The sequence below is a fragment of the Anopheles arabiensis genome, chromosome 2, assembly GCF_016920715.1.
Source record: "Anopheles arabiensis isolate DONGOLA chromosome 2, AaraD3, whole genome shotgun sequence".
Classification (NCBI taxonomy): Eukaryota; Metazoa; Arthropoda; class Insecta; order Diptera; family Culicidae; genus Anopheles; species Anopheles arabiensis.
The window spans coordinates 105,227,108-105,253,557 of record NC_053517.1 but is presented as its reverse complement, the minus strand read 5'-3'; the positions used below and the strand labels follow the sequence as shown (position 1 = coordinate 105,253,557).

Sequence of the window (26,450 nt, the reverse complement as noted above, 5' to 3'; positions counted from 1 at the left end):
AGGGCTGAAATTGTGTTGGTTTATGGTAGTATTTTTGCTATTTTATGATCAACTAACGATGATCTAGTCTGAAATGAAATGGATTCTTTTTATAAATTTCAAGATAAGCAATTTCGTTGGCATCGGTAGAATATCTATAGAACGTTTTAATTTACCTTATCACCTTTTAAATTATTTTAGCTCTAAATATAGGCCCATATAGGGCTTGGGCCCATGTCAGGCATGTTTTTAGTAGAGCAAATAGATGGCAGTACCACGGAGCTGACCGTAAAGTAATACTAGATCCTCATAAAAGACTTGATATAGGTGATAAACGACACTAACGGCTGCTAATAACAAAACGACCTTTTTTATTTAATTACGTTCAGAGCTTCTTCTAATTGAAATGCGTTTCATTTCAAAACAATTTCTTACTTCTTCATCCCCATACACTTCTGCATAAAGTATAATGCAACATATTGCCGTAGGGATCAATACTTCATCACATGCACCTTTGGTCGCTAATGCAGCCAACCCGAAGGCGGCACTTTACAGTCAGATGCAAAAATGCCGATCGACCACAAGAAATATCAAATGTTTAAATAATTTTAATAGCCACCATTTCACTAACCGTAATCATCACCACACAAACTCACACACACACACATACACACAGTCCAACAAGTCATTTGAGGTTGCCGCCTGATCGGGGTTTAATTCCCTGCGGCTTAACCATCCAACCGGTGTCGGTGCGACCTTGATCGCTCGCTGTACCGCACGTCCTTACGTAACCGTCTTTGCAAACCGTAATTCCGACAATTCCGTAACTTCTTCCCGTGCACAGATAACGGACCTGACTAGTTCTTGCCCTTATCCGCCACCATCAAGAAGGACGAACACATTTTTGTGTCGATTAACTATTGGGCCCCCAGCTCGCAGAAAGCTACCGGGATCCCTGATTCTGTTCTTACCGTGATTTAACCGCGTCTTTTGAGCGTTTTATTTATTTTTTTTCTCACTCGATTACATGGTTTTGCGTCGAGGTCGGAGAGAGGCGCACATCCAGTGCTAGATGATATTTTAATGATAATTATACTGCGCGCTTTCTACTCCACGCCGGAGGGAAATGAATATTTATAAAACTGCATCTCGCTCTCTGCAGTCGAAGCGTATTGGCGCATCACTGTGTGTATGTTTTGGTGCGCGACGATGCAGCGAGGGATACGCTCGGTGCATGGAATTGCATATTAATTGGTCATTTGTCAACCCTCCGGCTCTGGCGTTCGATACAGTGTTCCCCCCGGTCTTCCCTTTTCCATTCTGGCCCTAAAACGCTCATTACCATTTTTCTTACCCATTTCTTCGAGTCGCACCACATCGCGTCGATCGGTCAGCGAAATGTTTGCGGGCGTGAAAAATCGCACAAAACTGCACAGCCGACACAACCAAATCCTTTTTCTTACGACGCGCTAGGGTTGGATTTTTCACGCCACCGCAGCAAACGGGTTAAGATAGTACCGGTGCGATAGTGCGTTGTGCTGCGAAATGTGATGAAATGCTTCAAGCGTGTCCAGCGTGTGGATTTAACATTTATCACGTGTATCTTTATAAGCTTCTGATTGATGGTGTTTTTTTTGGAAAACATGAGATGCTTTTGAGTGCAAGATAAATTGGGACTTTTACCGCACGAGTACGTAACTTTAAAAATGAATGAAAAAGCAGGTTAACAAAATTCATCAACAAATTTCGCAATTCAAGAGCATTACCTTTTTCGAAACGGGCATTATCTGGTCGAATTACCTTTACTGTCAATTAAAGTTCAGCAGCGAAATTGACGCACGCTGGTCGCTTATCATGATTTATTTATAAAGGGTGTTGATTGCTCCCTAACGAACCACCACCACAGCCGGAATAGATCAGTATCGGAGAGGGTAGTTTTATGAAATTATCTCTTCCAGGGCTGGGTTTGACATTTTACTGCCACCTTCGCATGTCGATTCAACTGTCAACGTGTGGCCGGATGATTAACTCCATCACATTTTCTCTCAATTTTCCGTTCGCAGCCACTGCACCCCGAGCTGCTTATCGAAAGGAGACCAACAGCAAGCTAGAAAACGGACCGACACCAAACGGACAAGTTCTTCTCGGGACTCCGGACTTAAGCTGCCCTAAGAAACGGGACACGCGGGTAAGTGAATAGAAGCAGCATGGTGGAGAAAAAACGATCCCAAGAAATCCGATTGAGCTTCGCATTTCGTTACCGATCTGTCAGCGAAACTGGTCTCCTAAATGGTAAAATGCGATTCTCAAACCGGAGATTCTATGCGCCGGTTGACATGACGTCCGGTGCTTTTTTTGCAATGCACAGTTAGATTCGCTCCAGATTGGCATCTTGATGACGTCGCGTTCTTGCGCACTACTGCGTGTGCTGCATACGCAACGGAAAACGTGTTGAAATGTGGTGGGATGAGGGATGAGGAAGAAAAGAAACAAAAGTCCCCTCGTCGCAACACGGCGGAAGATCTTCGTACGAGAGGGTGCGTTAATGGTGTAACGCATCACTTCCTTTTCTGATCGAGCAAGCGAACGGGTTTGATCAAAACAAATAGAAGAATTTCGACTTGCTCAGTTGGAAGCGAGCCGCCTTGCCTTGCGCTTTTTGTAGACGAAGCTTAATCGACAGGGTGGTGCTGCTGGTGCATCATAAATATTCATGACTGATAAGCGCTATTAATTTGCGTCTGCAGTGCGTCTGGGGATGCGTTTACGCGCTACTGTTGCTACTGCTGCAGTTTGCAGCAGCGTGTAAATGCAATAGTTGCAGGGAAACGGTCAGCGCGAACGGAGGGCGTTGGTTGGCATGAGCATCGATGGGTGGCATAATTCTAGGAAGCAATCAGCGTGTTTCGCCCGATGAAGTGCTGTTTCTACTGTAGGAGCCTAAGAGTTGGCCTGAGCAGTTATGAATTATCATTTAAATGAGCTTACTTTATTGGCAATTTTTCAATCAGTAAGAATGAAGAGAAGGCGGGTCTTTCTAGGAATATTCAAGGAATATAGCTATTCTTTAATTTAATTTTCCTTTTAAATTACTAATTTTTTTAGATTTTGAGGATTAATAATTAAGTGTATAATTTTGTAAAGTAAAAATAAAGAGCATGACACTAACAATGTTACGGAAAGCATAAAAAAATGTGAAGTAAAATCATATTTGTCTCTTATGTAGCAAGCTTTAACTTGTGTTTTAACCATTTTTTCATGTTATTATAGTCATATCCAAGCATATCTAACATTTCCCTCTTTATGATGAATGAAAACCTTGTTGATGATCGTAGATATGATCACACAAATAATCATAAACGAAATTGCTTGTTTGAAAAGAAGACTCATCGCTAATGGTAAACGCGTAAGACGAATCGTTATCGAACCTGAAATGAACTTTACAGCATGCTTTTCCCGCTAACCCCGTGGTGAAGACAAATTGCGCAGGCATACAGCCCATAAGCACGGTGTACATTTTGTTCCGCATTCCTGCTACAAGTTGTTCTTGGGCACACGGGAAAATAATAAGAACACACATTTCCCCCATCCTTAGCGCTTGCTCGATCACAGGAGGTGTCAATGCATCGAGAGGCGGTTAGCATGGCCGCTCTAACAGGATTAGTCCCTGTCCGGGCTCACTCCAGGGTACGCGGGGACAGGGTTAAGCTTTATGCACACCGTCAGACTAAACAAATAATGCCATATCCTATTTCTCGGACAACTGCACACGCAATCGTCTGTTGCTTTTGTCCGCTAAACCCGATGGTGGCGGTCATCTGCTGCGTTACTGCGGGAGGTCAAAGCCACACTCGCCCGCGTTGCATCGGCCGGGGTTATGCGGTAGAAAGGTATGAAGTTTTACTACAAATCCTGCAAAATTACTTTCCACACTGCGGGTGCGCGAGCGAATGAACTGGAAAAACTGGACACTGCTGGTGCGGGACGGAACTGCAGTGTTCTCCCAGCAAGCTTCAGTGCAACGTTACAAATCAAGCATCTTCACTTGCTGCTCCACCATGTTGTGGGGCAAGTTGAGTCTATAGATTGGATTAAGATTTGCTTTCCCCTTTTTGCTCGGGCCGTTGCTTACTGCAAAAAAAACCCACCTCCGGAGGATGGTAGATGATGGGCACGCATGGCTAAAATAAATAGCAATGATCCCAATGGCCTCTGCACGGATCATTCACGGACGCCTTGCGGATGCGTATTCACCCGTAGCACACAGCCAGACGCCCGAAAGCAAATACTTCCCTTTTACCCAGGGGGCAAGCAAGAAGCAACATCACTGTGGGGCAGTAAAATTGATTTATTGTTTCGCATGTGTCTAGCTCACGGCACAGACACCATCCCAGCCCAGGAGAGTTTTCCCAACCGTGCGTCCCATCCGCCCAGAACACAAGGGCACACGGGTATGGGGTTTTATTTGTTTTCCAATTACGCCGGCCGGTATGGGCAACGTTTTGTTGGTTTGCCTCTGAGAGGTGGAACGAAAATCACAGCCAATCTTTCTCCTCCCCACTCTATTTCCAGCCCCATAAAGTCGCTCGGTTGCGTTTGGTTCGTTAATTTCTTAATTTATTCTTTCCCAACTCCCGGGCGCCTGGCGGCAAACGCTCGGGACTGCACGCGTGGCCGGGTTTTATGTGGCCGGGGCCGGTCGCTCGCTTTTCGGGGGCTGTCCTGACACGCGCAGAAACGTCTTCATTCGCGGTGGACGCACGCGCACGCGCGCAAAATCTCGCGAGCTCGCTCTTACGATCTTCTCTGATAAGCGAGGATATGTGTGCAAAATAAAACGGCAACAAAAATGGCAAAAACCACTGCTCATGGAACGCCGTTACGTAGAATGCGCCGTATGATGGGTTTTAGTTTACTGTATCTGCCATGAGCAGAGTTTCCGGTGCCGTCCCGATGCACGTTGGTTGTTCGGTTTAAAAGATATTAATACTAGCGGTAAATGGAACGTCCCGGTAGGTCGTTATGGCGGGCATGGGTTTAGTTTGCATAAAACAAAGGTGCGCTAGAAACGTTAATTAGTCGGAGGCATTAGGAAGTGGCGTAATTGGGTTCAGTTCCGATGGCGATGCAGATTGAGTCCTTTGGAATATATTAAAAAAGAGAGGAAGAATGCAAGAGAAAGTGGAACTTTGTTTGTTGAAAAGCATGAACATATTGCATTGCATTTAATTTCAAGGTTCGTGCATTTTACCATAGTTGAAGTCTTTCAAGCAAATCTTTGAGATTGTTCTTTTCAACTCACAAAGCTCCTCAAATCTAGATTCTTATGTTTTATTCAGACAAATATATACTAACACATGACTAAAATAATTTATTTCAAAACTTTTACGAAGGGTTCGTCTCTTCTCTTTAATTGAAATCTGTTAGGTCAGTAAGCTTTAAACGTTATTCCATCGATTCTCACGCATTTCTAGGAGCATGGAAAGCCTCCTGAGGTTAAGAACCTGTTCGATCATAACCTCTACTACCCGTAAGCTCGATCATAACCTCTCATTTGCAGTTAGTTCTATCCGGCATCTGCTTGGCATCAGTGTCTGCTGTAAAAAAAGGAATAAATTTTTGATATTATTTTTGCAATCAGCGGAAGCAATCAGTGCAATCGTGTCCGGTGCATCTGTCGTCAAGCCGAGGACAATTAACAAGTCTTTGCTAGCCTACTCTACGACAACGGATGATGGGTAGAGAACCAGTTTAGAGCCCTCTCAAATCGTTTTACATGCTGCTTCCCTCGATTAAATATCAGATTGCAATCACTGATCCGCCCGTCGTCCATCCATCGCAACAAACCAAAACGGTCTCCAAAGACGAAGCAAAGCAAAACGACATTTATGCATATGAAGCAGGACGGGGTGGCCTCCGGGTGTATTTATGCATTCGGTACCTTTTTGCCACAGCATCTGTTGTTATGTCGGGGCCGCAGGGGTCGTGATCGCTCTCCCCACGCCCAATTGACAATCAATTTCCAGTCAATCTCTTCCCTGCGCACTGTGCGGGTGTGGGTAGAAAGTGTCGCCTAGCTAGAAGGTTTGCAATTTCCAGCCCGGCAGGCCAGATCGATCAACGCTCGGAGGGAGTAGACAAAGCAATGGGTTTGGAAAAAAGTTATTATCCACTCGCCGCAATTGTGGAGTAGGACGGTCGATCGGCTATTTCCTTCTTCCGCTTACTAGTTTTCTGCAGCACATTCAGTATGGGACAATAAAATCGTAAATGTTGCATAAATTATGATCTTGGCCCGTGCGACGACAGGTTCGATTTGGCATCAGCATTTGCTAACGGCTAGAGGGAAGTGTTTGTGTGTGTGTAGGATACCAAGGGAGTCTTCTCGCATTGTCGCTGCTAGAAGACCCCGAAACCGGACCACGAAGTTATCGATCCCGTGGGATCACCTCTAGCCGCTAGTACACCTTCTGTTTTTGGCCCTTTGGCAAACGAACGATGCTGCATGCATGCTAGGCAAGGAAAGAACCATTTGCAGAAATCTGATCGTCGGCGTACGTATGTGACGGTACGTGTTTGCAGCGGCGCGTGTTGTCTAGCACAAGGGGTGAACGAAGGGGATGAGGAGAAGATAATTTAATTTACATAATGGGCTCGGAATCGCGGGTGGATAGTGATACAATTCTTTTCGCTGGAAAAGAGAAAGAGAGCTACCCGACAGACGTTGCATAAAACGGACGTTGATGGTGCACGGAGCGCCCCACCGTCCAAGCGGGCCATGTGAAGGTGGTCGCCCCGATTGAAATATTGATCTGGGGCAACATAATTTGTACGATGGTGCGGGCAGTGTTATCTGCGCGAACGCGTCGTAGGAGGATAACAGGGTAACAGCATCTTCGCAATGCAGAGATGTCTATATACGCTCGTCTAGCTTATCCTGTCTAGCCCTCCTAGCTCAACGGTTGGTTTGAATGGTTTAACGGAGCTTCGAAGGTGGGTTGTACTTCTTTTCTCCTTTTCAAAAAACGGCTCTTTGTGGAGATGGTAAGTAAAACATTGAACTTGCAGCATGATGCCCGCTTGCCAATTGGAAATCTGGTTTTATCATCAGCCTCAAAGTATGCGAGAGCACAAAACGGGTCTTTTCTGCAGCATCGCCAACATGGGCGGGGGGGGGGGAAAACTTATCTAGCCCGGCCGATGTGGGTCCTCCGGTACCTTCGGCAGATGGAACTTGTTTTCACGCAAAACTCGTTGTGCACTTGCCGTCGATAGTTCGGTTCGATTGCAGCAACGGGGCACCGTAGTGGTCATAGTGCGATGCGCAACGTTCCGCTGCGTAGGATTGCGTAGCGAAGGGAACCTTGGAAACGATGGGATTTATATCAACATAGGAAAAAAACATCACTCGTTCGGCTGCGACACGTCACAGACGCGCTAGCTGCAAAACAGGGACTTATTCATGAAGAAATGGTCCAGTCTCCAGCAAAGGGGCGACATCCATTAAAAGGTAAATACTTCTATAACTGCTTTTTTATTGGGTGGAAGCACAACGAGTGGGCCGCCCGAACGGCCGGTCGCCGGCATGCAGTGGCCTCCGGGGACACTTTGCGACTCTTTTAATTTGCTACAATCGAATCATCCTGACCTGCGGGGAAGAGAAATGGCAGAGCAAGAGAGAGAGAGAGAGAGAGAGAGAGAGAGAGAGAGAGAGAGAGAGAGAGAGAGAGATAAGATTAGAGACGGCGAAACGGCAAACGGGTTCGTCGCTTGGTGTCGTTTGATAGGGAACATTTTTACAACACTTGGGGAATGGTTTGGAAAGAAATGCGTGGCGTTTTTGTGTTTGTCGTTTGCGATCGTTGATAAAAGAAACCTTTCGGCAAAGAAAGTGCGAAAGCGCTTTTCCCTTTTGCTGCACACCAATACAAATCGATTACAAATGGTGGTGGCTGGTGAAGTTCATTGGCGGCGAAAACGTTTACCCCTGTCTAGCCGTGTCTAGGGTGTTACAAAGTTCAACAACTTGTAGCACCAGCCACCAGCTTGATCGTTGGATCGTGAACCTCACCAGATCGTGATCGCATAGCACAGGTACACAGGGCAGACGAATTAATAGATTAATCCATAAATTGAGTGATTTATTATTATTGCACCACATATTACTCATCCCCGTGCCTGGTTTTTGCGCAGCTTATGCAAACCGGTCGTCGCCTGTCCGTCGGGAATTACCGGATCATCCGAAGGTAGTAAGAAAAAAGCGAAGCCAGCCCAGAACGGTACACTGGCGACTGCAGCATCATCAGCTACTCCATAATAATAATCATAATTCTAATAGTTACCTGTGCTGTGGGGCCTTGCTCCCGTCTGCGATCATCGAAAAGAATAACGTACACGAAGATGTTGCAGATTATCGTGTTGGAGAAAAAAAAAAAAAACGATGGGCAGGAAGATGGGGTTTAACATTGCCAACACTAAAGCTCTCCCCCCAACAAAGCACCTGTTTTTTCTGCAGCTTCTCCTCTTCGACGCCTCAGAAGCTGGAGCTAATCTTTCCACCGACTCCTACCAGCTTAGCGACGATCGAACGGATCGCTAACGATACAAAATTTAGATAATCAACACAATTACCAACAATACCCTTTCAATGAAACGGTCAAATTACCACCAATCTGGTAGTACGCGGCCGTTCGTCGCCTCCGCCGTACCGTACGGGAGCTGCTGCTGGGCCGTAGTTAAGCTTCCCATTTTAGCAAGCCTGGATAATCACGTTTCGCAAATACGTTTGCGAGAAGAACGGGAATTTGATCGGGTGTAGTGTTAATAAAAAAAAAAAAACCGCACGAACCAAACAACCTTACACCGTTCTTGCGGCGGGCCAGTTTATCTGTCGGCACTTCAAGTACGCAAGGTGACGATAATCGTAAACTGACAAGAACAACTAATTTGCTGTTGAGTTGTAAAAAAAACGATGAGAACGGGAGCGTACTCTGGGCGAAAGCGGATAAAAACTGGGATCAATCCATTTAATGCAGCTTCGGAAACGGAACGGCGCTGAAACCGGCAGAGCAGCATCATAAGAGTGGCCATTTCAGGGGGTCCTAAAGTGACCAATCCGGTACCTGAATTGCTGGGTATTACTGGAATTTACTGTTCAATAAGCAAACGAACGAACAAAATGCTGGCGTCCCATAGCCGTGTGGTGTGCAGCCGTTGGTGCCAACGGTGAATATTGGAAGTCATTTCTGGCTTAAGAATCTTGTTCAATTGCCCACTTCGAACGGTTCATGACTTTTGAAAAGGTCGGTAGCTGAAGTGTCTGTAGCCTTTAGCCGGCATTAGATTAGCTTCCGTGCAGGTGGAGGGCACGGTGTAGTGACTTCATCAACAGCCCAACACCCGCGAGAGCTCTTCTAACCTTCAAGGGTCAACGATGGTGCACACCTGTGCCCAACGAAGTTCACACCATCATCCAAGCCTAGCTCTTAAGTCCTAAGAGTGGGTTCTGGTGCAGTACACGTCGAGAGTGATGCTCCGGTTGGGGAAAGCATCTTTTGAGGGAGGCATTACTGGAAATGGCGCTAGGCTAAACTCTACAGAAGTGCAAGAGAATTTCAAATCAAGAGTAATAGATTCCAGTTGATTCTGAGGAGAAGTTCACACGAAACTCTACACATAACATACACTCTCAACGCGTCATAAGAATGCTTAAAGTCCTAAGCTCTTAAGTACGTTACATGTTAATAAGCAACACTTTGGTTCGGGAAATTCCCGGAACATCTGCGTAGATTTCTCACAGAGGAGCAGCGAGCAGCTTGGAGAAATTAAATTATCATACCAAACGGACCCGCACCCGTCAACAATGTTTAACCGATCGTCCAATCACTTCAGTTTCCTCTCCTGAGAGATCCACCGCGTGAAAGTCCCCCCGGCTGGCGGCTTTGCGCTAATCTGCATACAAACAAACGCTTCAGTGTCCACAAGCAGATTGAAAAATTAGTCGCCCCATTGTGAAGCGTTTCGGCACGATCGGTTGACATTTCGGTCGATCCCTTGTGTCGGTTTTCTCTCCTCTGTTTGGTCCGTCAATCGAGCAAATTGACATTTCCAATCAAAAGCGCGCACGCGAGATCGCCGAATGCCGAACACTAATCAATGTGGTGCATTGTGTTGTAAAGCGGGAGGAGTTGGGGATTGTCTTCCCCAACAATAGTAAGACACTTTCTAACGTCTTGGGCCCTGCGGAAGAGATCCAGCAGCAGCCCGCGCACATTCCAATCGTGTGCCGTTTTGGAGTTGGTGGAAGAAATTAGCCGTCCAAACTGGAGCACTGTTCGCTTCCGCACGGCGGCCTCTCTTGAACAGGCTCATTTGCATACGGTGGGTCCGTGCTTGTGGAATGCGTTTAGGAGTGATACAAATTGATAATGCGCGATCGTGACTCGGCCGAAAATGGGCAGCTTCTGCTGCTGCTGCTGCTCGTGTGGCGTGTAAGAGCACACAGACGGGTTGTGTACAAATTAGCCTAATGGGACGCGCCCATTACAGCACACGCACTCGCATCTAGATCATTTGTAGAAGTTTATGCGAATTCCTTGTTGGGTCCTTGAATACTTAACCTTTCGCAGCAGAGGTCCAGCGCGATTCAAAAACGCACCTTATAGTGAGCGTGATTTCCTTCTCCCGCGGACAAACCGGCATCTTATCTCGTGCCCATCTCGTGCCCGTACCGAACCCACTTTTCTTTGTCCAGTTGTGTCCCGAAACTTCGATGAAAAAGTCCCTTCACTTGGGCTCGGGATCGATTGAAAAACGATTCCCGTTGCACCGCCCCAGTGGATCTTCATTAGCAGCTTTGATAAAACATTGCGCAGCCAACACAACACAAAAAGATGTTGGCCATTCAATAGGTACTTACGCGCCGCATACGGGCAAACACACATAATGTCGTCCACTCCCAGGGCTCGATTGTAGGCCAACGGGGTACGGTGTACCTGGTACCGATAGAGAGACTGGAGGGTTTGTCCTTACCTGCCACCTCCTTAGAAACCGGTAAATCTAGAACCGTGTACCATGGACCTGCGTTACGGGGCTGCGGGGCGTAAAATCCCGTCCTGCCATAAGCCCCGGGCCCCGGGAGAGATTGTCAGGAAATCGTTCCGCACCGTATGAGTGTGAGCGCACAACACAAAACAACATTTCAAACGAAAAAAAAGAGGCATCAAAAGAAGGAAAACACATGGGGGGAAAAATCGACGAGATTCATGCGGAGTTGCTGGGATAGAATGGGGCTGTGAGTGTGGGGCAACCTGTTACGCCACTCGGGGAGCGCAAGAAACCATCGCGGTAGCTTCTTCCTTCGGCAAACGGCAAGGAAGCTTCACAGAGCAAGGGGAGATACCCGATGATATCACACAGAGGTAATTGTTGAAGATTAGAAAAGTTCGATACGTTCCGGCATCTCGAGCGCAAGTTAAGCGCGTGTACAGGATAATTATTGACCAGCCGTGCCGTGCTTCTTTAGCCGGCCTGTTGGTACTTCAAATCGTTCGCCACATGCACGGTAGGAGGAAACAACACACAAAAAAGCAAAAAAAAAAACGCGTCCAATATTCTACGTGGCAGTGCTGGGTGTTTGGAGCATTATTATCAGCCCAGCAGTCGCGATCGCCGACCGCGCGCCGCAACGAATGATGATGGGTAAAGGTGGATTAAGGTACGGAGGTTAGCGCATCGGGCGGCTGGCTCGTGTTCCGCCACTTATCGATGTAATATTTTAATCTTTTCAATAAACCAGATAAAGATAGGGATGCCTTTTCTTCTGGCAGAAGCGGGCGTTGCGTTTTGCGCGCGTTTAGGACCGTCATAAATTCTTTGCGTACCGATGCAATCAGCGCAAGAAAACGGTTCGTTAGTTATGGTGTTGCACAATGAGGATTGATAAATGTTGTTAAGTGTACCAAAAAGGAAGGAATTGTTATAGTTTATGGGGAATTTATGAATGAGTTAGATGTACGCATTTAAGACAAATATATCTTAAGGAAATTAACGTCCTCTTTGGTTCTAACTTGAGTTCGCTGAAGAGTTAGAGTAGAGTGTTTGAGTCAGTTGTATTTCTACATAGATCTCGTTAAAAATGTAACGATTTTAAGGAAAGATAGTATTTTAGCATTTTCATAGCAAATTCACAAAAATACCCATCAATTAAAGTAAAAATCCAAGCTTGATCCAAGCTTGGATTTGTTCAGAGAGTTGATAGAAAAAAGAGCCTAAAAGAAAGCTTATAAATACTAAACAAATAGCACGCATTATCTCTCCATTCAGCACAAACTTACACAAAAATGCAAACCATTCCAACATAATGACGATGACATAGCCAACAATTCGTTGTTCACATGCTTAAGCTCGGCTTAGCGGAATTCCCCCTGCCTTCCAAACGGACATCAAACACCGTTGATATCCACACCGTGCGGGAATCGATTTGTAGCGCTTGGTCGGCGCTCGGCAGCCACCGCGAAAACAGCACACAATTAATAACAATTACTTTTAATTACGACAAACCGATGCCCGCTAACGGGATAATCGCTGTTTGAAGATCCAATAAAACCTAACCCGATAATTCCACACACACACACATACTCACACCGCAAAGCGTTCCCTGTCCGTAATCGGTACGGTACGGTGACTTCATACGCCATAAGAGAATCAGAAGAGGAACCTGAGCTCGCAATCAACTGAATCGCCGATGAAATGCGATGAAATCAATCGCTCACCGGCCGTAGTAGGTTGCACTAAGCACGAAGCTCTTGTCACCAAAGCGACGAGTTTGACCGATTTGTGGTCTGTTCGACGTCTGCTGGTGAAACCTGGGGTGGGGAGTAGAACGCAGGTGTAGAAAATTCCAATCAGCACAAGCGGAAAATCGAAGCCGCAGTAAATGGGACGGAATCGGGATGGACGGTATCGGAGATGGAGAGGGCAACAAACGCAACACACAACCTGTCCCTTTTAGAACCCAGATGCCCCAAACCAGATGATCCAGCGGGAAGAACCTGTTTGCCGTCGCGATCGAGCGTCCTCGATTGATCTAATTAACTTTATTCAACGGAACATAAAACGACGATCAAAACCGTTCCTCCACTGTGAAGCAGGGTGCGGTTTGAGACGCGCGGGGGAACTACCACAAGCCTCTAAACAAGTGGCGTCGTTGCAGAAGCCAGTGCTTTTTCCAAGTTGTCCTAGCATCGGTGCAGTAAGTCGACGGCTACCGTGGCTTCACTGGGTCCCTTTATGGTCCCGCTTAATGGCCGTTGACGGATCGTTGACAAGAGGTGGAGCTAGAGATGGAGGCTTATCTTCATTTTTTGTTGTTGATGTTGATGTTATTGTAGTTGTTGGTGTTGCGAAAAATAAGCTGATGAATAGATTGATTCTAGGAATTCATGCTTGGCATAGCAGATTTTCTGAAGTTTTAAGCCGATTTTCGATTTATAGAAATCGCTTTTTATTGATTTTCTTTGAAAAGCTAACGAGAAACAGCTTGTTCGGAGTGATCAAACAATCAATGATTTTATATATATTAATATCTTTCTTAGTATCATGCTTTCAGTCCAAACTTAATCTAAATTAATTTCAGTTATTTATCGCATAACGCAAACTTAACACAAACCAATTGTTTTAATGAACAGTTTACTACGAACAATATAATGTTAATTATAAAGCAACTATCTGCACTAGCTAATCACTGTTATGAAGAAACTCCCCTTCTTTTAAAATGCCTGCCTTGGGTAACTATGTTTACTGACTTCAATTCTGACGCAGGCGCCCAACCCCAACGCACCAGATCCTTGCCGAGGATTGAGATTGATGCCCGGTTGGTATGTCGCTCGAAGCAGGTGACTTAATTATGCAAACTAGTCTTCAATATTGCTCATTACCGAGCGGGCAGGGTAAGAAGACGCCTTTGGCAAACAGATCAGTGCAGGCTTGGCATGAGCTACACCCTGAGCAGGACTGGACTAGGGACATTTTTCCATAATTGCTCACCTTCTATGGAATGTTCTTCTTATGCTTCCTTGTTGGAGCATGCCTCTCGATACTTGGAATAAATATGCATCTCGAGCGATCGACTGCACGCCCGTCAACGGCATGAAGGGTATGCATTAATTGCTGTTTATCGGTCAGGTGATTATGATGATCGAGCTGTGGTGGTGTGGTAGTGACGATCCACTCACTCCTCGGAAAGCGTATGCAATTTTCACTGAATTTAATTCGCCCGGCGTAACAAATCGTGCTAATGTGAGGCAGCTATCGATGTAGGATGCTGTGCAGGGCCGTTTGTTGTTTTTCTTCGCTGCTAGAGAATGCCAAACAGGAAATTGGAATGTTGGTAGATAAACAAGCGGTAGAGCGATCGTAGATTTAGCACACAAAAGGAGAGGGCGAGTTATACATTCCCGTGATTCCTTATCCATGTTCGTTGCGTTTCCTTATCCATGTTCGGTGACAGCATAATGCTGGTTCGAACAATAATCATACCGCAGTCACAGTGTCGGTTGGACGCACGTCGACGTTTGGTTGACAAATTTATGCGTTGTTCCTGTCCAGGTTGTTTGTGGGCGCTCCTGTCCACTGCTCAATCATCTCAATCTTTTGTGTGATGGAAGGAAGGATGGAACAAGAACGTCTATGGAGGCGTTCATCGGATTTTAAATCTATCTCCCTTTCGTCCTATTAAAACGCTGACTGATGTTTGTGAGGGTGAAATGAAGAAATTATCAACAGCCGGGAAGGCATCGAAGTCGTTAAGCAAGTTAAGCTGTTAAGGGTGTTCCGTTTTGCTGTTTGTTTTGCCATCTTGTTTAGTTCAGCGGTTGATGAAGGACGTTATACGGGGCTCCACCCTGTTTCCATGGGGAAAGTGATTTTAATTTGCAGAAATAAAAGCACCTTTTGTATCGGATTGGGCAAATGATTGTAGGATGAGATATGACCTAATTAATGGGAAGTTGTTTTGTAATCTTCCTCCAGTGAAAGGTTTTTTTATTTAGTTTTTTCTAAGTTTCAAAGTATTTTTCGAAGAATTGTTGTAACTTGTGGAGTAAAGAACACATTTGTTGCGTTGATTATGAGTAACTAATTCATGAATTTGATAGTTCTTGAAAAGCACTTATTTGATAATTGCATTTTCATAACACTGTGTTTACTTAGGAAAGAGGAAATGTAATTAAAAGGGTAACGAGATATTTAAAATTTAGCACATGTAATAATATATAAGAGGACTCTCAAATCACCTCCTATATGTAGGCTCAAGCAAGTTAAGTCAAATGAAAAAGCATAGGAATGATTGCCCTTTTTTCCAAACTAAATCACTCCATGTCCAAAAAGAGCCATTAACTCACAAAACACAACAAAACATTTAAACCGTTTCGGATATAAATCGCAAAACGGTCTTGCCCCAAAAGATATAATTGCAATGCACCACGAGGCCCAACCACGATCAATACACAGTGGAATATCTCGTTAAAACGTCACGGAATTCATTACCATTAAAATTAACGCAACGTCCAAGGCGCCAGCCAGAAATTGAAAGATTCGTCTTGATAATTGCCAACGATTGTGCCTGTTGCTCGATCGGCTCTACCACCCGATTCTCACACTTTGCTGTGCGAGCTTTTTAGCCGTTCATCATTTGCTCACCCTTTACACCAATCAACGCACTGGTGGCAGGTCGTAAACTGCTTCGAAAATGCGTTAAATCAGATGAGATCCAATTTAAATGATGACTACACGATGATATTATTTCACTGCTCGCCAGTCTCCAGGTTTGAGGCGGATCCCAACAACTGTACAGTGCCATGGAATACTAATTAATTGTGCTGTTGTTCCGTTCTTCCAAGGTACGGAGCGCAGGTGAAATCTAGCCGCTGGCATCGAAGGCCCCACCAAACGAAGCGTCAATGTGAAATCATTCAATAATGCTTTGTCGGGAATATACACAGACGAGATCCACGAATACGATTGATCACAGACATCTTTCGAGCATCCAGTTCAACCCATTTGTTCACCCTATCTCTCTCTCTCCCTTTCTTTCCTCGCGGGCTGTTCGTGTGAGGTTTGACATATTTTAATGACTTCTTATCTTCACGGTAGCCTACGGCGGGCTTTTAGTGAACATGCAGCGTCATCTAAACGCGGTCCAGGTTCCGTGTGCGCGAGCTTATCGTGTTCCCGTGCTGGTGGAAGTTTCTGTTCCTTCTTCGCCCGAGGTGTTTTGCTTATCGGTAACAAAAATTTGTGTCTCCATTAAGGGAGCGAAGAAGCTCTGCGAAATCAACAGCCGGCATATTATGCAAACGGTAGTAATCGGATGCGAAAGATCTGCTTTCACGAAATCGCGCATGTTGTTTTTTCCGAAATTTGTCAACTCTTGTCAGATTTATCGCGCTAATGTGTGTAAGCAATTTTGTTGTACATAAATTGGTTTACAGCTTTATCTTGCGATAGTGGAAGATGCATGCTACGTTGGAAGTTATGTGAAAAATAATAAGTAATCATAATGATGTTTAATTAGGGGACCTTATTTAACCTTTAGCCTTGGGTGAAACATCACAAACAGTAATGATCGACTTGTTTTTCAGCTATCATTATTGCTTTAAATGATATTTTGTTCCACTTAAGTAAACATCACAATCCAAACAATCCAGACCACTGACACAATCCAACTTAATTTACATATAAGAGAAAGCTTACTCTCTTTTCGTATTATTAGCTTCCAGCGATGCTAGAACAATCATCTGAATAGTTGAACCACTAACTCACATCTGTCTACCATTCAAACAAATCGTAGCCAGTGTGAAAAGTGACAGCTACACGACAGTTCCTAGGTTCGTCAGTCAGATCGAAAGGTAAACACGATGGCACACTTTTGGCACGCCAACACAGGTTGACAGTAAACGCAAACATATCGAAAATAAAACAAACAAAAAAAGAACCTAACAACCTAAACAGGTGGTTAGATTCATTTTACAACTAGTCATTGATCGGTTGCTCTTTTTTGTGTGTGTTTGGTTCTTGTTTATTATAGCTCTACCTATTCTCTTGAAACATTCCTAACACGCCACTAACTGTACCACTTGTCCGCTCTTTCGAACACTGTTCGACTTCTCCAGCTGCTCATTAATCAAAACCCCGGCCGGGGATGGATTTAATCTGCCTTTCCTTTGGAGGTCCTAATTTAATATTTACATAATCTTAATTGATCTAGATTCTGGGTCGATCGGTAATACCAATTGGAAGCAAAAAAAGCGCACCAACCGCATGACACTCACACGTTCAGTTGCGGCCTGGGAAAAGTCGGCAATATCGGCGTCAGATCGGTCACATTAAATTTGAAGCCGAACGAGGCAAACGAGCCAAAGCAGCCAGATTGGCGGGCAATTGGCACAAGATTTACAAGTTCATCAGCCCCAGACGGGCCCAGCCTTTTTGTGGAGTTCCGTCCAGCTGCCATAAAAGATATCGTGTGTTCGACGGGAAATTGATGACTCTGTAAAGCAGTTTCGCTACACACATACACTGTGTTACCAACTGATCTTCCACTTGAAGAAGCGGCCGTGTTTTGCCAAATCATCTGACTAATTATGAAAGGTTACAACTGGGCTTGGATTTACGCGCCCGGGCATTCATTAATCAAACCAATCCTACACCGCGCAACTTGCACATACATCTTCGTTGAACTTGGCCCCTTCGACCTGCCGTAACCAGTGGTGGGTCGTAACGGCCAGGTTAACGCCAGGTTCCTTCCCGGGCTCCTCCCGGACGCAGCACAACTCCTGCAGAAGCTGATGGAAGTTAAATTATCTTCTCAAAACGGTATTTAGTGTCTTTCGGACGGCATTGTTCGAGTCGAGACCGCCCTGTCGGCTTTGCGCTTTATCCCGGCGCGTCCATCTTCGATTACGTGAATTAAACAGATGTAATCATATGGGAAACTAATTTCTAGCCACTCCAGTAACTATTTATGCGCTGCTTTCGGATTGTTCTGATCATTTATTTATTCTTCTTCTATTCTCCTTCTACTTCTTCTAGCAGCTGGCATGCTTCCCCGTGTCCGCCGGTGAACAACGCCCTTCCACTTCCCGCTTGAATCGCTCGGTTGTAGATGAATGATCACCGGCCGTTCAGCGAACCATGCTACAACGTCCACCGCCGGCAGCGAACGGTTGCTGACCATGGCACGGCTGAGGCAGTGGCAGCGCCGTGTCCTCGCGCCTGAAAGGTATGCCGAGGGCAGCCGATACCGTCACCCGGCGCACGGCCGGGATGGACACCCGGTGGGACGCGATAATTACACCGCATTACCGACACGTACGACCGGCCGGCAAAGCCATCTTCAGCGGGCGCTGGTGTTGCTGTCGCTGTCGCTGCTCACCTGCTGGACTGGCGGCGGCGGTGGCGGCTTCGTCGATGCGGCGGCAACTCCGATAAAGAGTCCATTGCCCGGGTACGGCCGTGGAACGCCCATGTTCAAGCGAATGGGTGGCCTCACCGAGTCCGGCCGGATCTCCAACCTGACGCGTCTTCACAGTGGTGATCTGTTTTATACATTTGGTAAGTTTGCCCTCGGTGCGGCTCGGAGAGGGTGAGACACCCTGCCGATCATGTTGTCACCAGCGGTGTAGTGTTGCGTTTTTATTCAATTCCACGCTGTTGGTTGTTCGTCTCTGTTAATGGTGCACGCGACAACACCGGCGAGCTCTGCACGCAACTCCGCAACGCTTCGGGAGCAGCGCCAGCAGCAGTGTCCGGTTCAGCTGGCGTTTGTCTGTTTCAGTGGCTGGATTTAGTAATCCGCCAGAGGTCAGCACTTGCTCCCATTTCGGAACTTCATTTGCGTGCGCTGTATGGCTAAAAAGGCAAGAAAAGTAAATTGATTTATCTCTGCAAACGAGTCCACCCTGCACGCGATCGGTCGTTATGCAATGTATCCCCCGGTCCGGTGCTGGATGCTTTGTTGGGTTGAGGTTACTTCAATGCTTAGTTTGCTTGACCCAATAGCCCTCATTGCATTTAAATTTTTTATCCACACACCTTTCAACATACCTTTAAAGGGCGATTGAAATGCTTTCTAAATATTGACAAATATTGACACCATTCTGCAAATGTTTACCGCGTCGATTGGTAACACCACGTTTGATTGGACTAGCGGAACCACCAGGAATGAGCAATAAAACAGCCCGATCTGACACACGCACTCAAGTTGAACTGACTCGCTTTTGCCTTCTCTATTTCAGAATCGGAAAAATGTGACACAGATACGTGCGTGGGGCTGTCGAGCGGCACGGCGGAACTATCGATCGGTGGCGATCGGACCGGTACCGGGCCCACCGGACCCCACCGACTCCCCGGAAGTACGGACCACATCAAAGAAATCGGTAAGTTTCGGCTGCTGGCCCCGCACACCAAACAAAATGACAGTTTAATTAGGGTCCCCTCCCGTTTGTGTCTGCCACGGCAACAGCCGTGACGAACGAGCGTCATTCCCGCTAGGTGTGATCTATCTTGCTCCCAATTTTTCGACATCAGGTTCGGCGCATTCATGTGGCGTCCCTTAAACGGCTTTCCGACACATTTCGGGATGTATAATGATTATTATTTTAAATTGTTTTTTAATCTCAACCTTCCTCTTTCTTCTCTCCAAACCGACCAGACATGTCATCGGATGCGGGCATCGAGTGCAAGTGCCAGTGTTTGCCGCACCTGAGCACCTACCGGGAAGATCTCGGCATCTGTGTGGACGATATTAGAGGTGAGTAGGCTGCTTTGAGCGGTGGAGAGCAGCACAACAATAACGATCAGCCACCGATTACGGGAGGTTTCATTTTTCAAAACCCCCGTTGTCGTTTCGCCGCTAATAATCGTAATCGGTATTTCCTATTGGGCGGTTCTTTGTTGAGGCCGCCGTGCGCCAAGCTAAAGTTAATCACTAAGCATCATAAAAAGAGACGAATAGTGTAATGTTACGGAAGGAACATAATTGTTTCCAGCAGCTTCCGCCAGCTCGCGCACACGGGGGGCATCGGGCAACACACAAATGATGCATCTGCATTCGAATTCCACAGACCGGTGGTGGAATGTTGTTGACCGGCCCTACATGTTTGCAAGCACACACATACACACGCGCGGTGATTATGATCGCCCGGTGCGCATTTCAATTTGAAGTTTACCGAGCGAAACGCGGCTAGAACGCGCGTTCTAAAATCAATTACAATTTTCCTGTCCGGCTTTCTCTCCAACGGTGGTGGCGCAAAGTTCACCTGTGTGTGCTGCAATGCTGCAGGCCGGTGCAGCAGCACGGGCACACTGGTCATTACACTCTGCTGTGATCATCGCCAGCACACAAAAGGAACGCGAATTGGAAAACGGTGAACCATGAAGCGCGCGCTTGTGCCGCTGCACTACATGATTGCATTCCACTGTGGGTGAAGATGAGCGTATGGGCGATTGCATTACACCCTTTTTGCTATTTTTTGCTAGCACGCAACGACGGCTAGTAGCATATGCCACGACCGGAGCTGCTTGGTATGGATGTTGGAGAGGGAAAGCGAAACAAAAAAAAACAGCCGAGTAACTAGGATTTGCCGACTTCTTGGGCAGCATGTTCTTGGGGATGAAGCTTACCGACACGTCTGAAATGAACCAGTGCCTTCATTTTAGCTCAGTAATTGGCAAATCTCGTAGCAATTGGATCGTGTTGCCTATGGATCTGGATCACTGAACGGTGGCAGTTCGGCGTCGGAGCCGGAGCTTTATGCTCCCTAATGCCCCATGATCGGACGATCGATATGAATAATTTGCTTTATTAGATGGTGATAGACGGCACGCGATGCGTGTGTGTGTGTGTATTCCAGGGGATGAGGATAGAATAATGGTGATACATTTGCCACCATTAGCGAACTGTTTGCGTGGGTAATTTATTTGAATCAATAAGGGAAGGAAAGGTTCGATTAATTTGGTTTTCAATCAGCAATTTAGTATGAGAAATGGGGTTCGATTATAGAAACAAGCATTTTTTACTAGCGCCATCTGTATGGAACATAACTTTAATGGAACAGAAATCTCCCCGACAGTACCTATCACCTATGGAGTTACTAATCCAGCTATTTAAACCATTACTGATGCCATTGTACTCGTCGTGCCGCCAAACAATTCGGTACAGCAAGTCGGCTGGGGCCATTGACCAAGACCAATACCGTTTGTTTCGTTAAATTGTGCCGCTTAACATGCGCAAGCTGCTCCAGAACAAAACACCATCCCAAAATCCTACTTTTCGGTGTGTTTTCCTATGCCAGTCCATCTTTGCTTCCTTCCGGTGAGCCTTTCCTTTTTGCCGCAGTGCACAGTATTTTACACTCCGCAAGCGGAGGAGACGTTAAATTCGCTTCGTTAACCGCATTAAGACAACATACACAACACACCGCGATACACACCGCTGCACACGCGACCGTTTGCGCCGAAACAAACGGGGCCTCATAAAAGCTGCCGTGCCGTGTTGGGGTGAATTGTTCCGATCCGTACCCGTTGTTGGAATAAAAGCTCAACAATAAATAGCATTAATCGGCACATTACACCGTCACCGGGCGTCATGTGCCCGACAAGGTGAGGAGTTTTTTGAAGCACAGAAAACAACACACGGCTTGGATTATGTTTACCCCGTAGCATCGTGCCATCTGGAGGCACTTTTCATTCGCTCGCAGCTGTCTTTCCTAAGTCCAACGGGAACTTAACTATGACAAATTAACGCGCTGACTGAGCTTCGGGGGTGAATCCGAAAGGGTTTGTAGAATAGAATAGCTGCCCAATTTCCGAAACCAAACAACACAACAGGCTCAAAGTGTTGTTATTAGTTCAATGATGTTGTCTGGTGCCTGGAGCGGCAGGAGCAGCCTCCCATCCCGACATTAGGACAACCGTACCCGGTACAGAGGTGGGCCTTTAGGGGGTTTTCGGGCTTTTGTTTTGTGCCGACCGGTGGGCTGGATCTTACCATTAGATACGGCGCTTTTAAACGAGCGCAGGCCACACGGTAGTCGTAATTAACAACTTCACTTCCCAAGGAAAGGAAGCCCGGGTGAGCGCTTTCGAGAGTTGAGGCTCGCACGGAGAAACATCGTCTAAGTTTTATCGGGTTTTAATTCGTTGGTGATCCTTTCGTTTGGAACAACGGCGGACAGTAGTGACCGGTACGTGTGCATTGAAGATGAGCCCCGGAGATGTAGCTTTGGAGCTACATTATGAAGGAGCTCGCCACGAACAATAAGAGCATTGATTGGGTTAATTATGTTATCATGTTTATTGCCCATCCATTCCCCCACAAAAAGGGACCGCAATGGGTCGCTTTAACATTGGCGCAAAGCCACGTAGTATGTGAAAGTACACGTTCGATAATCCTTCGATAAATTAAAGGCTTCGGCTATCGGACGGATCCGTTAGCGAATCTGGTCCATTCCAGACGATAATCTGCACTCACCGGCAAATTCGCAGCAAACGAGGTAAGAGGCCAAATCCTTCCACTATCTTGCACACACGTCTAATCAGTCATAGGTTTTATGACCGGCCAGAATTGCAGAAAACAATTCCAAGCGTATTATGCGTATTATGCGCTCGTTCTTACAATCCTACAAGCACTTACGCTTTGCGGGGCCGGACCGGAGGAGAGAAGCTTAAATAAATTCCCGCTTGTCACTTGCTGGTGCTGGGAAATTTATTAATTGAGATAATATACAAGCACGTACACGCACCTGGCGCAAGAAGGAGACGGGCAACTAGCGAAAATGGGGGAACGAGAACTGGTTAGACACCAAGATTCGCACATCCATTGACCTCCGAAGCTCGTTTACGATCAAGCCCGCGGCGGGAAGTAGTGGAGATCTTTGATCGAGTGGATACTTGGCAGTGTACGGGCAGTTCGAGAGCCGCAGCCGTCCCTCTATCAGTGGAAATATGAATTATGATGCTCTCACTTTGCACAAGGGCGTCCAAACGGTGTGTGTTTGAGCATTCCCCTACGGAGGATTACGATGGGTAAGCATTAAAGAGGCTATCTAAGTCCGTTCTAGTGTAAAGCAATGGTCAAGAAAAGGGAAGTCGCAAGACTGTGAGAGTGCTACAGTAAAGTGTGCACGTAACATATCTTCTTATCGGGGAAATTTATTCACCTATAAGTTGTGCCTCTTTGCCCTCCCTTTTCCACATCCCCCAGAGATCGTTGGAATCTCTCACCCGGGGGATGTACTGCGCATTAGGAGCCCGATAAATGGATGTTGATATAAGTTTTAGAGCCTGCGCCGTTCGTATCTGCGGGGCATTGGTGCGAACGCACTTTGTTTTCGGTTGCGATTACCGATTCCCTTGTAAGGGTGTTTCGCGGCATGAGAACTTCCTGATGGCTTTATTTTGTGACATGATTTATTGTGCCGCAATCACCCTTAGGATCCACACCAAGCAGCTCTGGGTAGCACATCAGGTAATGGTTGGTGCTATTGCAAGATCTTTGGTATTTTCGTGAGCGTGCGCCACGGTTGCTGTGTTCAATTTGGGGCGATAAATTGTTGCCAACAATGAGCACAAGATTATTGTCCAACAAGCGCCCAACGCTTTTGAATCCAATATTTTCTGTAGCTCTTTGAGGCTGCAAACATATAATGTCTAATTGCGATCATTGCAAGCATCACACTTCAACGGGCCACTACCGTTTACGGCACTGTTTATGGAGCGTGCGTATTACGCGCATGACTGCGCGCCCACCACAAACGACGTTTATGAGCGTGTGTCAGACGATGACTTGACCGATCGGTTGCGATGATGCTTCGCCTTCTTGCACCATCATCGTAGGCGGCTCACACAGGCCAGTAAGCAATTGGTTTGATAAGCGCACCGAAGATCGCGGGTATAATTGGGTGTAAGCGAAACAGCGCCGTCTGTTACGCCGGCACGATGTTTACCCATCGAGCCCAGCCTGTCATTGAGCGTCATCTGAAAGCCTGAATCGTTCGGAGGAGTGATTGGTCGTTTCGCAAAAGCCAGCGCACAGACAGCGTACGTTCTGCAACCACACAGAGTGCGTTGATGCGTGACGATGCTCGGTTCAGTAGAGCGTGCGCTTCAAGCGAACCGAAGGGTCTGGTTCTTCCACGCGTTCGACCTGTAATGAATTCAATTTATTAAGACTTCCGGAACTCCGGAACGGTGTTGATGGACGTCTGAATGAGAGGGAACGAACCTGATGAGGTGTGTGTATGTGTACCGAGAAGCTACCTTATCATCTTCTCCCTCGAGGAGGTAGTTCTTCAGAATCTGACGCTTTAGTGTAGAATCAAGGGATTCAATGCTTAGCTCTAAGGGAGCTACCGATGTGTCTTTAAGTAGATATTACGAGCAAATAGATGCCGATATAAAACATACGTATTAAGGGCGGCTTCCCTAGACGCAGGCCGATGCTGAAGAAATCAAGTCGGAGAGGGAGTCGAGCGAAACGATGTTTGTTTGCAGGTCGTACAGATCATGCAACTTTGCAGACACTTCTCCAGTACTTCTTCAGCAGAAGACCACAGACATCGCGTGCATGTAATTACTGCAAGTGAAAACGATTGCCCACCTGAAGCATTACCCTCCTTGTCGATCCTCTGAATCTCTGGAGCTGGATGTCGTCAGTAGATACACGTCTGTCAGCGGGACAGGAACCACCACTGGAACCGGGAAGCTACACTGCCATTAACCTTCACCTCAGCCGCCAATCAGACACATACACACACACCTTGCGGACAGGGGGACAGAGCCACCGTGATTAACTTTGGGTCGGGGTGGAATCGGTTCCTGATTTAAATACACCCATCGCGCTATCAATCAATTTGCCACGGTGCGTTTTTCTGCAACGGAACCGCGGAAGCTTTCGCGATGTGTGCGGAACTTTGACGAAGAGAAACCTGCTCTATATAGTTACTGTGTGTATGTGTGTGAGGGCCTTATGGTAATTAGCCGGGAGCACCGGATGGGACTAATTACATAGCTGCCGGCTGGGTAGGCCCATACTCCCGATCCTGGAAGCGCGCGCGCGTGTCAATGCAATTGCCTGCCCGCATTCTAAATCGTTCAAAGCTTTGATTTCGTTCATTCCAGCTTGGTTGATCTATATTTAATCGATTTGAAATAAAACTCCGGAGTTCGCTTGCTACGCTCGACACATTAGCTGCTCAAACAGACAAAACTGTCTCCGGGGGATAGTTTATCTACGTGAGAGACATCCCCAAAAATAAAGTGGCGTCTTGTTAGAGTGGGAAGTTCCTTAACTGAGTGAGAGAACTTCAACTAATAAAAACGGAGAGGCAACTGATCAGTAAGCGATAAAATGATTGAAAAGAAAATATTTAACCAACTCCACCCGAAGCAAACGGGCTGGATTAAGCCATTCTGAGACGGGCCGCAATCAAACAGCCATCTAGCGTCGAGATCGTTCTCACTTATGTGCGACTGGGATTCACACATTATAAAAATCAACCAACGGAATTTCGGTGTGTATTCGGTAGACGTTACACACCGAACCCGAAAGCAGTCCGTTACAAGCCGAAAGGTGTCAATTTTTCTAGCAGAGAAAAGCGTTGTTAGCGTACCTGGCTACAGCCTCCCTGTACTGTGCACCCTGTTAAATGGGTCCAGCGAGCTCAGTCGGGAACGAGAAAAGTCGTTAAGGAGGTAAACAATGGGCAAACAAATGGTCTCAGCGCCGAACAATTTATGTTCGTGTTCGTGGGCTGTGGAATGTACGAAAACGTGAATGCGACATGCGACTTAACAGCTTTCGGGTGATCATGAGCAGCTACGAGATGATCTGCATAAAAGAACGTTTAGCGAGCGGTTTTTATCGATTAACGAATGAAATACTTTCTTCCAATCAAATTGGACGACTTGATTAGCGAGCGATAATCATGTAGTCAATCGTTCATATTGTAATGAGAGTAATTATTTCGGATGATCTGGTGGCCAGTTATCGTAGGAAAACTGGTTTCATAAATTGAGATATGCTTCATAAATTTGGATGCAATTAAAAAACAACGGCATAAGCTTGACAAAGACAGCTTGAAAGTGGAGCTCTTACTGACATCACCTGGGAGCATTCCAAAATCTGGGCCTAAGCTTCCAACGTCACCTGTTGTAACTGCGTGTCGGAAACACTCGGTGGAAGTAATTAAAAGCTGCCCACATCCTTTGTTTGCGTTTCGCACTTGTCCACTTTCTTTCGTACCTTCCATTTGGTGTTGGCATCAAAGCGAGAAACCCCACAAAATCGTTACCCATATGTGATGCAATCAAACAACTTGCGACTTAACTCGCATTTTTGGAGGAGGTTTATTTGATTTGTAGTTTCGACCGACGGTTACAGCTCATCAAGCAGTGTGCCCACCACGGTGGGC

General features: G+C 46.4%; 1 protein-coding gene across 2 annotated transcripts in view; it reads left to right on the top strand.

Moving 5' to 3' along the window:
* LOC120895470 overlaps positions 1-26,450 on the top strand; it is a 78,187-nt gene that overhangs the window by 19,698 nt on the left and 32,039 nt on the right. The window contains exons 2-5 of one of the 2 annotated variants that reach the window (XM_040298903.1): positions 2,043-2,167; positions 18,073-18,591; positions 19,275-19,415; positions 19,691-19,789. In XM_040298903.1, coding sequence (XP_040154837.1) covers positions 18,147-18,591; positions 19,275-19,415; positions 19,691-19,789 — 685 coding nt within the window. In that variant the 5' untranslated portion in view covers positions 2,043-2,167; positions 18,073-18,146. Of the gene's footprint in view, positions 1-2,042; positions 2,168-18,069; positions 18,592-19,274; positions 19,416-19,690; positions 19,790-26,450 lie in introns of both variants that reach the window. The other variant, XM_040298901.1, reaches the window with a different exon arrangement.